Raw genomic sequence first — 11,811 nt, 5'->3', positions numbered from 1 at the left:
TCATCTATAACTGACTGTGACAGGACTCTTCCAGACACTCTAAACCAAGGCACAATGTACATTTCAATTCCTTTAATTTTAAATATGTTTATATTGTCTATCCTGTAAAATAGTCAGATGTCTATTCATATTAATGTACAGAATTCACCTGCTTGCTGCTACTACTGCACATTCACCCAATGTATATACTATATGTGTATATATATATATATATATATATATATATATATATATATATATATATATATATATATATATATATATAATGTTTTTCCTCTACACCCCCCCCAATTTTTTTGCACATGTCGAGGAGCGTGTCAGGCTACATTTCACTGTGTGTTATACTTGTATAACTATGCATGTGACAAATAAAGAACCTTGAACCTTGAACCTTCATGTGGGCCATCACACTTTTCCAGAGCCTGGTCACCTTTAGTTTTTAGGGGATCACCTGGAGGCAGAGGATGGGGTTTGATTTGATGTGTAATCTGCTGTGGAGCATATTCACAGAGACCTTCAAAGACTGTGTAAAAATGACCTCAGCTCGTGCAGCTGGGCTGGAACACTTGTTGTCCTTCCGACAGATCACTTGGAAGTCGAGCAGCTGCAGTTTGAAACACCAAAAACATGGAACTGGATGACCCGAGATTATACGGGGAAGTCCATAGAGTCAACGGATAACTGTCTTTATATTTCTGATTAGCATTTATTGCTCATTCATTCTGAGATTGGGTTTCATGAACTTTACAATCATGCAGTCAGGGTCATGTGTATTTGCCACTGTGGGGCCCACTACCTCTGTACAACCCCACAGTGGATTTTAAACCAGACAGTGTGGACTGAAGTGCACACACAAGCGCTAATTCTCAGACGTTTAGAAGTCACTGGATAACTGTCTGAAGTAGCTCCACAGCCATGCTTTGAATCTTTATGCAGATCAAAGATTCAAAGCTGATTCCAAGTTTTTAAAGCGTTAATCTTTCCGGATTTTATTTGTGTGCACAAATACAAGTCCTCTAAATACTAAATATTTGATTTTTTAGGGTTCTTAGGAGTTTTAATCTTATTCAAGTGGGTTTTGTAAATGGATCATCTCTTAATCTGAGTCCTTCGCTGTCAGCAGCTGTTGCAGCAGCTCTGGGTGACGACGTTTGCCTGCCCTTCTCTTCTTTCACTCAGAGTTTTCCTCTGATTATGAGAAGCCTATAAAAAGAACAGATCTGTATTTGGCTCTGAGCTGTGATGGGATTGCTACCAGCAAACTTTAATAGCTGATTCTGTCATTGAAAAAACGATAAAGAGGAACACTATTCTGGGACTTCTTCCCCGCTGCCAAACTTGCTCCGGGTCACATTGCTTGCTGGCGTTAGAAGAATGAATGGTGACCCCCTGCAAGTACAGAGCACATACCAGCGTTCATTCAGGCGAGAGAAGCCAGAGACCCCACACACCACGGCGTCTTTTGTCTTCCCGAGGGGGAAAGAACAGTCTTAAAGTGATGTCAATACCTCTAAAACAAGTAAACAATCAACATTTTAGAGAAGGTTTATTGTGTAAAGGTAAAAATATATCACACTGCTGGGTAATTCATTCTGAAAGTGCACCAAACTGAATATACATTAAAAGCAGATGAGAAGGAAGCCTCTAACAAAGATACTGGTGGCTAAGAGTTGAACTTCCTGTTGGAGACAAAGCTGTGATTCCCTCTGACTGAACTTCTGGTCCCAGCTGATCTTTCTGAGCTCTGCAGTATGGTGCCACCTAGTGTCCAGTAATGCATCCTGCACCTGCTGATAATCAGGCATTTGTTTCATTCAAAGTCTCTGTTAAACAACAGCAAAACAAGAGAACCAAACTAAAACTTTGATGTTTTATGGTGTTCTTATTCCAACATGATGACATCAGCCTGTTATAGTAACATTGCAACCACCTACGACTCGAAATATTATTTGATATGGTTTCTTTACCAGCCCATCAGTGTCCCTGATAAGGATAAGCAGATAAGATAATGTATGGTTGGATCATTTGTTGACTTTTTTTTTTTCAAGGTCAACTTTGATCGTGAGCGCTAGCAATGATGGTCAAGGTCAAATGTTTAGCTAACCTGGATATTAACATTTCTGATTGGCTAACACAGTTTTGTGGTTAGGGTCATGTCACTTGCTTGATTGGTTGGTTTGGCATTAAATTATCGTCTTTCAGTTTTCAAGTCTTTAGCACTTTTTAACCCATTTTTTTTACAGATAGAACAATGACAACAATACACAGTACAGCAAACTCCCTGTGTGTGTTTTATTAACTGCAAACTAGACCAAGAACAACTCAGAGCACACACACACACACACACACACACACACACACACACACACACACACACACAAACAAACAACAGCGGCAGTCATTACAACATAGCGTTTTCATGGGTACTTCAGCACCAGAGTAACAACGCAGTGTTATGATCCTTTACAAATAATGTTTCTTTCATAAAATACATTCTGTGAGAAACAGATTTATTTTAAAATAGACTTCTGTTGAATGTGATGTTATTCTATTCTAGTTACATCAACGCTGCATGCAGAGAAACTACATCACAGGACGTTTAGTCCACCAAATAATCAATATGACAGTGAACTGATATGAAATCATTCATGTTAACTGTGACTCTGGTTCCGAGGTGTCTGGCCCGGCGTCCGTCTGGCTGTCTTGTCGGCCTCCCGCTGCCTCCTTGCTCTTGGCTGCGTTCTCGCTCTGAGCCCGGTTCTGCTGCTCCGTCTCCAGAGCTTTCTCCATCTCTGTGTAGTAGTCGAGAGCTTTCCGGACGGGATCAATAATGTGTTGCTGCAGAATTATTGCAAAAAAAGTTTAAACTGATTACAATTTACCAAAAAACATGGGTTGAATTTAACCATTTATGAGTTCCTTACTGTAGAAAAAGGCCGGCTGTACTTTAACACTTGCTGAGGACGGGTTTCTGTAAAGTAATTTCCTGTTTTATTTTGTAAATCTTACCCTGTTTACACTGTTCACCATTCACTGTTTACCTGTGCTGCCTTTCACACCAATTAGGGTTTTTTTGTTTGTTTATTTTAGTCTTTTCTTTTCATCTGAGCCACTTATTTAAGATGTTTTGGACACCTTCCTGTGAAAGTCTTCATTAAATTTTGCAAAGATGCTTTCAAAGAAGTACATACAGTACATTTTCTCCATACTTTTGATTTTAATACCTCCAGGCAGGGGAAGAGGTTGGCCAGCTCGATGAAGAGAGGCAGAAGAACAAATCTGATGAAGCCTGTTTGAGATGAAGGTTTGGTAACTTTGTCCCGGTCCATAAAGGGGGTAACGGGAAGGCCCTCCAACTTCTCCACATCACTCTGACAGAACGACAGGAGACAGATTTGACCCACTTAACTTAGTTTACTTCTATTGCTTTATAAGGGGTGTTCAGCTGTGTGGCACACCCTCATTACTGTAAGGCCACGGTGGATTTAACATTTGAATTTAAAAGGTAATATATTTTAGTTTCTGTAGCTTTAAAAAGTGAAGTTACTCTGCATTTGTTATAATGAACTGCACCAACAAGGTCAGATCATCTGAAAAATAAATTCTCACACAACTTGATAACAGACTGTGTCTATAAAGAACCTCACAGTTTGTCTCTGCCCTTCAAAAATCAGCTGGACCGTCCCTGAATCTCATGGTAGAGCCAAAACATTTAGAGTTCAGGTCACTGTGCTCCAAAACATCCCTCTTTAAGTTACAGATATCTCATCAAAAACAGCATCATATCATATTGTCACTTTGAAATGTCTTGACAAAGTTCAGCAGGAGTCGGTACCTGGTTGAAGAATTCCTGTAAAAGACAATCCAGCCAGGGCTCAGCCACCTCCATGGGCCGGGCCTCGTTGGATATGTCGCTCACTTTGATCAGGATCGTCATTAGCTGCACAAACAACAACAGTAAATAGATGTATACATGCTTCCAAATTTTCACGGTGCTCTGTAGTCTTACCACGTCTCTGTGGTCCTTGTTGGTGAAGTCAAACACTGGAAGGATGGACTTGAACTTGTTGAGAACCTCATTGTGCCTCGACATGTCGGTGGCCAGAATGCATCTGAAACAATCAGTGCTCATTATAAATTCTGTGCTAAGATATCATGATGAACAAGAGCACTCAGAGATCACAACTTCCCCACAGAAGGCAAAGACTACACTAACACATTGATGGGTTTTTTTTTGTGTTTTTATTATAAAATACTGATGTCATCTTATGACATCATTGTGACACTGTAGGGTGTTGTATTGACAAAATAAAAAGTGTTTTGCACTGCTCTCTGCGTGCCCTTTCTTATGATATATTACTCAATATGGTTTCTACAAAGTTTTTTCAAGGTCAACTTTGACCTTGGACGTAACAATGAAGGTTAAGGTTAAATGCTTAGCCAAACTAGGTACACATGTCCCTCAAGGTCTAGCATTTTTACACAAAATTAAATCACCTTTAGCTTGGTTTCTACCGGCACACAGAATTTGAACATGATATCTTGAAAATTGTGGATGCTAGACTGCTAACAAACAGACAGACAGGCAGACATATTCCCTCCTTTTGGGGGGAGAAAAATTAAAAACATGACTATTGGAAGATGATCTCACTTGATGATCCCCTCTCGTATCCGTTTGTACTGATCCGTGGACAGATTCCTGAAGATGTTGCTCTCTGTCTATGAAACAAAGACTCTCGGGTCACTGTGGAGTCATCCATGCATGTACGCAGGTTAATGGAGGGTTTTCATTCTTACCCTCTCCAGTATCTCGAAAGCTACAGCACAGTGGTGGTTCTCCAGAGGAGAGATGTCATTGTAGCGCAGAGCGAGTTCAGTCTGAGCGTTTATCTGAAGGACAGTCAGACATGAGATTCTTACCAAAGTTCAAGCCTCAACCTTATTTTGGAAAACTGGAAAATTCAGATGAATAAAACATCACAGAGTGTTGTAACATCATCTGCACTGAAGTCCCAGCAAAACCTGTGTTGGCTGTTCTTCTACAGTGCAAAAGGTGGTAGTTTCGAAATAACTGGTATAAAAGATTTTAAGCGATGAAACTACACAGAATTACATGGACTGGTTCTCAAAGAGTCTCAAAGAGACTTTTCCCTAATCTTAAAGGAGTTTCATTATTATATGAAAGCAGTAAGTGCCATCCATTACATGCAGAAAATTGTTGCCATATCACAGTTTTACATCATCTAGTGAGAAAATGTGTACAAAAATCGCACCGAGCCAAATTTTCAGGTTGAATCAAAATTCTGTTCTCATATTCTGATATGTAGGCCGGGAGTGCTCTAACTCCAACTGGTACAACAAACCACAATGCCGGTCTGAGTTTCAGTACTAGGGAAGCCTAAAAAGTGTGCTTTGTGTACCTGATAGGCATTGTTGTATCCCGTGTGGTCGAGGTCGTGGCAGACTGCAGAGGTCAGCATAATCAGCAGGTCAATGCTGTCCATCTTACTCCTCAGGTCAGTCAGCCAGATCAAACCATACATCTGCTCAGAGGGAAGACAAACAAAGGCAACAACACAAATGGAGAGAATGAAGAAGAAGGATTTACCTGCATTTATTGGTATCACTTTATAATGTCCAATTTTTATTTCAAATTAAAATCTAATTATATTTACCTACAAATACTTAAAGATGGGCACACTAGAATAAGGGGGAACAAGTCCCGTTCTTAGAGGAAACAAGCAAACAATTATACCGTAAGTAAATTTGAAAACTGTGTAATTTCATGATAATTTTGCAGAAATGCCAGGGTGCTAGATAGGAGAGTTCATCCGTTAGTCGAACTTCAGAGAAAGGAGGAACAATGTGATTTTCGTCCTGGTCGTGGAAGACTGGACCAGCTCTTTATTCTCTCAAAGATACTTGAGGGTGCATGGGAGTTTGCCCAACCAGTCTACATGTGTCCTGTAGGAGGTGCTTTGTGAGCATGGGGTGTCTGGCGTATTGCTTCGGGCCATTCGATCCTTATACAACCATTGCAAGAGCTTGGTCCACATAGCTGGCAATAAGTCGGACTCATTCCCAGTGGGTGATGGACTCCGGCACAGCTGCCCTTTGTCACCGATTCTGTTCATAATTTTTATGGACAGAATTTCTAGGTGTAGCCAAGTGGCGGAAGTCTTTCACTTGGGTGGTCTCAGAATCCCATCTCTGCTTTTCGCGGATGATGTGGTTCTGTTGGCTTCAACGGGTGATGGTTCGCACTGGAAAAATTCACAGCTGAGTGTGAAGCAGGGGGAATGAGAATCAGCACCTCCAAATCTCACCTGGAAAATAGTGGAGTGCCAACTCCGAGTTCCTTCCCCAAGTGGAGGAGTTTAAGTATCTCAGGGTCTTGTTCACGAGTGATGGCAGAAGGTAGCGGGAGATCGACTTTCGGATTGGTGCTACAGCTGAAGTGATGCGGACGCTGTACCAGTCCGTTGTGGTAAAGAGAGAGCTGAGTGTAAAAGCGAAGCTCTTGATTTATCGGTCAATCTAAGTCCCTATCCTCATCTATGGTCCCAAGCTGTCCGTAGTGACTGACAGATTGAGATAGCAGATACAAGTGTTGGAAATGGATTTCCTCCGAAGGTTCGCTGGCCTCTCCCTTAGAGATAGGGTGGGAAGTTCAGCCATCCGGGAGGGGCTCAGAGTAGAGCCGCTGCTCCTCCACATTGAAACGAGCCAGTTGAGGTGGTTCGGGCATCTGATAAGGATGCCTCCTGGGTGCCTCCTTGGTGAGGTGTTCCAGGCATGTCCCACCGGGACACACTGGAGAGATTATATCTCTCGGCTGGCCTATGAACGCATTGGTGTTCTCCCAGATAAGCTGGAGGAGGTGGCTGGGGAGAGGGAGGTCTGGGCTTCTCTGCTTAGGCTGCTGCCCTGCAACCTGGCCGCCGTGGATAAGTGGAAGAAGATGGATGGATGGATGGATTTTGCAGAAAAACACAATATTTCTTACATATGCGTAAATATGCTGTACTTTTCGGGGTTTGTGCTATATTTAATAATTTGTAGACCTGTGTGAGCTTTTAGTAATGGAGCCAAAATATGCCTCACAACCTGAAAAGTGCTGTGTACCATTATTACCATGAAACTACACAGTACTTAAAATTACTTTCTTTGTTTCCTAACTAACTTTTTACCCTCTTATTCTAGTGTAACTGCCTTTAAGTATTTGTAGGTAAATTTAACCACAGCGTAATTGGGAATTACGCTGTGGTTGCAGGCGTTAAACATACTCACCATCTGGGTCACACAGAAGCAGTGTTTAAAGTTGTGGAAAGGGATGTTGTTGTATCTGCGATAGATTTCGAACAGAAACTGCTGCAAGACTTCGGGCTCGATGTTGAAGGTTGGTATAAAGTCTAAATCTGTGTACATGACTTGCAGGAGCACCATAATCTCTGCATCCTCCCACTGCCTGCACATCACCAGAAAAAAAAATCAATAGCCAACCAGTCAACATTTGTCCTTCCACTCGGATTTCCAGGCTAAATGTGACCTGCCAATTTTCAGCTTAACAAAAAAACCTTGAATGGTGAAATGTTTTCTAATGGACACACAGATAATGTAAAAGACATAAATTTCCCATTGCTACAAAGTCCAAGAATGGATCTTTCAGCACATCTTTCAAGACAAGATTTTGAGGAAAGACAAGCAGACGATAATTATTCAACACAGAAATGCAGAAGCTGTGGAGTCAGCTGAAGTGTTGAGGAAGGAAAGAGGACAATTATTGAACCATTTAGACATATTCAACCCTCTGATGCCAAAGTTGGAATAGTGAGGACCATAACCATCTGTCATGAAATTCTTTTCTTTTAAAAAAAAAAAGGTGAAAGTCTTGCAAATCCAGAAAGAACAAAAAATGTTATTTTGACTGACACAAACAAAAAAATATTCTAGTGCTGTCAGCGTTAATCTCGCTAAAACGAAATTAACGTCATAACCACATTAACGCGTCAGATCTCTGTTAGCGAGTTCGCCCAGTGCCTGTGGCTGCACACCTCATTAATGCTCGTTAACGCGTTAGCGCCGTCCAGCCACACGCATCAGGGTGATCTGCGATAACTCGCTAACAGAGATTTGCCGCGATTAATGCTGACAGCACTAAAATATTCATAAAAACATCAGTTTTCACTATATTTCTCCAAAATTTAGTGCAGGTATAGCGTTATCACCTTTCTGTTTGCTGGGACCCTGTTCCCACATTTGTTTATCTATCTACTGAACATCTACTTTTGCATTTTTGCTTAAAACTCATGTGTTTTTTTCTTTTCAAACACATGTTGGACTGTGCTCACGAGGAGTGGTTGCACTCCTGTGTTGAGAAACATACGAACACACTGAGGGTTTTAGTCTTTTCAGTAAATTTGTTTACAGCAGCAAGAGTGCAGGATCACGTCAGAATTATTCCTGATAATACTGCACTGGCCAACTTGCAAAAAGCACATTTTATCAGGTCTTTAGAGGAATCCTGTAATTTAGCTCCAAGCTTTAGGTGTGTAGGTTGAACTTAACCTCATCGATGCTCCTCTATTGCTGCAGGTTTGCTTTAAAAGCTTTTGGACAAATGAAAAGATAACCGAACCTTAGTGAATGCATGGCACTCACTTCAAACGCGGTGTGCATATTAAGGCTTTTATAAAGACCTTCTTTTAATTAGCGAGTCCTCATCCAGGCCTATTCATATTGAGATGAGTGTGCGGATCAGAAGAAAAGGCTGAGGGCTTCCATCCTCTTCAGAAACACATCAGATGTGTTTGTTGGGCACGACTGTCATTGGCTGACCGCCTGCCTCACTGTCCACGGAGGAAACAGGTGCGCTCGTTTATTTAGGATCACAAAGACGCATCAGGGTGATGAACACAGATTCAGCAGGTGACATTAAAAGCAATTGGATTCATGCATTTTAAAGCAAAACTTACCAGTTATCAAAGGTTGGCGTCTTCAGGTACTGCCTCACTTCCTCAGATACCTCCAAAGTGCTGCAAAGATTGTGGCATGAGGAGTAAGAATAGCAAATTATTCCAAACATTTTAATGTGAATTTTTACAAACCTCATTTGCAGGAACTTTTCCCGCACATGTTCACACTCTTCCCTGGTTTTACGCAGCGTCCTTTTGTGGTAGAACGGTGAGGGCTTGTGGGTTCCCTCCGAGAGATCTTTGAACAGCCCCAGCCAGCTTAGATGCTCCACACTCTGAAGACAAATGAGCACTGAACACAAACCTACTGGAGCTCACACTACAAATTATTACTGACTTCTTCCTAAGTGATTATTTCCCCAGCCCTGCTGCACTGTGACATCTAATCATAGGGTTCCCCCACCTGCCAAACCCACTTTATCCCCATGTTTGTCTCTAAGTTTTGAATTTAAAAAAACTTCTGGTATTTTTGTTCAGTTATTTGAGGCGGAACAAGCTTAAACAACACAACACTGGATGTGGGAAACTTTGCTGGGATACCTCCAGTTTCTCTCTGAATGAATCCACCTGCTTCTTCATCTCATACACAACTGCAGGCGTCTCGCCAGCCTCGATGAGGATTTTCTTCTCCAGGCCCTGCAGTCTGGGATCAGTGAAGCAACCATTCATGAACTTTTCAGCTGTACGTGTCATGGCTCAGATTCTGGTCTTTAATGCCTGATATGAGACTTTAAAAAGCACACTGATGGTAGCATACCTAAGAGATCTTTACGCATGTTCTCTCCTTTAATACCCAGCCTGCCCCACCTACCTTTTTTCCATGGATGACAGGTCAAATCCTAGTGCACCAGCAAGCTCGGCACCTGAAATGACATAAAAAGATGGAGACTGTCAACAGTTTCCATGTGAACTAGATCACTGCCATTCCCACAATGCCTAATTAAAGATACCTAAGAGCTCACTGTTACAGTCGGCAGCCACCACCTCCAGCTTGTAGCACAGGTTGGGGCTGTTGGGTTCAAGGCTCGGAGAAATGTTGATGATGTTGCCTTTAGGGTTGTACAGTTTCAGGATGTCATGGGGTCCGGCCTCGGCGGCAGAGCGGAACAGATCTAGAAAGACCAGCTTGAGGTTTATTTTATAGAATCACTTGAGGAAATCCAGGAACTGTTATTCAAATGAACAGATATATATAACCACGTCCAAATTACTAACCAACTTTGATATGAATCATTTCATTTAGACTTAGATTTTTTGTCTGTTCTGAGCTATTTTGAAAGTTTTCTTGCATTTTGTTTTCTTTAGGTTATTGGTATAATTTTTGTGCTAACACTTATATAATATTTGTAAAGTGCTCAGTATCTAAACAACCCATTATCGTCAAACAACTGTAACAACCAGCAACACCAACAGTCACCAACAACAATCCACAACCAGCAACAATCAGCAACAATCAGCAACAACCACAACCAACAACCACCAATAACAACAATCAGCAACAACAACCAACTATAACAAAAACCAACATCAACAAACAGTTTATCAGAAAAAAGTAAAATCTACTTAAGAGGGGTGATTTACACAAATTTGGTTAGTGTGGTTGTGCTATACTCATACTTGGGTATTCAATATGAACTTCCATAATCATACAATGTATATTAAACTAAAAGAGCTCTATTATTTATATTCATAGCACTTCATCTAATATTAGTTTATAAATGTTTTAATATACCCAGTTCTCAGAGAATTACAGTACTTAGAGGGCTGAGGGGGGTTTTGCCTTAATGTGCCCCATACACCGTAGTGTCTCAGAAACACGAGCAGCCCCGAACATGATTGGGGGGCATTAGGCACTGCAGGAGTCTCTATTATAATTATCAGTCACAAACGCTGAAAAACACGCATCACACATGTAAAGTTTTCTATAAATGACTGCACTGAAATATTAACCAAAAAAAGATGTAAAGGTAAACATTTTTGACAGTGACTCGATTCTGAGCTTCCCACTGCAGAACTGTTTAGAAAAATCTAGCACAAATTAAGTGGAACGAGTGTCTACAACTATGCAGGTACAACGTTCAGATAATTCAATACAGGAAAGTAAACTTCAAAAACTAGTACAGTAGAAGTTAAATGCAGTCATCTAAATTAAGTAAGAACACTGCTTGCAGTTACAGCCCTGTTCTAATGAGTAAAATCTGCAGTATGTAATGTGCGTGGAGACCATGATGCCAAAGGCTGAAGCTGCTGTGAGAGGTGAGGAGCTGTCAGTGGCAGCTGTATTTGCAGCAAAGACTGCTTTGTCTTATGTTGATCCATTTATCAAATTTGCTTTATTGATTTTAGTCACAAAAGAGTATTTCCTGAACTCTAAGCATAAGAATATTCCACTTTAATTCATTTGTCCAAAACAACACGTTAGAATGCATTTGATCATATGAAACATAAACTTCAGCTTCGGCTCCTACCTTTGACGTCCTGAGCCGGACAATCAACCGGGAACTCCGCCTGCTCCGGTCTCCCGTTCACCGTGAAGTAGATTACTTTTGTTTCCATGTCATGAATCTAAACCCACTGACGCTGCTGTGCGCACTGCTGATCTGGCTCTGATGTCTATCTCCTCTTATTATCTTAATGATAAACACTCCACCCCCTCTCCACCTCCTCCTAAGCTCCTCCTCCTCCCCTGCCTTTGGACTCCAACATTTCTCAGAGCAATAGCCAACTGTCTTCACCCGAAATTTAGATTTTTATGACAATTACAAAGGTTATGAGGTTTTTTTTTTTTTTTTTCAAAAAATGATTACAGTAGTGGTTCTCAAATTGCGGGTGACAA

General features: G+C 41.2%; 1 protein-coding gene across 2 annotated transcripts; it reads right to left on the bottom strand.

The window, feature by feature from the left end:
* Nucleotides 1-2,358: 2,358 nt before the first annotated feature.
* Nucleotides 2,359-11,558, bottom strand: LOC146691161 (high affinity cGMP-specific 3',5'-cyclic phosphodiesterase 9A). 2 transcript variants are annotated; one of them, XM_085435353.1, is made up of 14 exons: nt 11,444-11,558; nt 9,926-10,087; nt 9,787-9,838; nt 9,516-9,618; nt 9,108-9,250; nt 8,976-9,035; nt 7,291-7,468; nt 5,421-5,543; nt 4,798-4,890; nt 4,652-4,719; nt 4,010-4,112; nt 3,836-3,940; nt 3,225-3,371; nt 2,359-2,838 (listed from the first exon to the last, which is right to left on the bottom strand). In XM_085435353.1, exons 1-14 carry the CDS (start codon nt 11,529-11,531, stop codon nt 2,647-2,649), a joined length of 1,617 nt encoding a protein of 538 aa, XP_085291479.1. In that variant the 5' UTR covers nt 11,532-11,558; the 3' UTR covers nt 2,359-2,646. The 2 variants fall into 2 exon arrangements, with proteins under 2 accessions (XP_085291479.1, XP_085291481.1); XM_085435355.1 differs by having other exon boundaries at nt 4,013-4,112.
* Between the last annotated feature and the right edge of the window lie 253 nt (nt 11,559-11,811).

The sequence above is a fragment of the Copadichromis virginalis genome, linkage group LG16 (assembly GCF_057382275.1).
Source record: "Copadichromis virginalis isolate Kocher_CV1m ecotype Utaka linkage group LG16, C_Virginalis_male_GT1.1, whole genome shotgun sequence".
NCBI classification, from domain to species: domain Eukaryota; kingdom Metazoa; phylum Chordata; class Actinopteri; order Cichliformes; family Cichlidae; genus Copadichromis; species Copadichromis virginalis.
The sequence above is the reverse complement of the archived record's forward strand: the minus strand, read 5'-3'. Positions and strand labels throughout refer to the sequence as shown.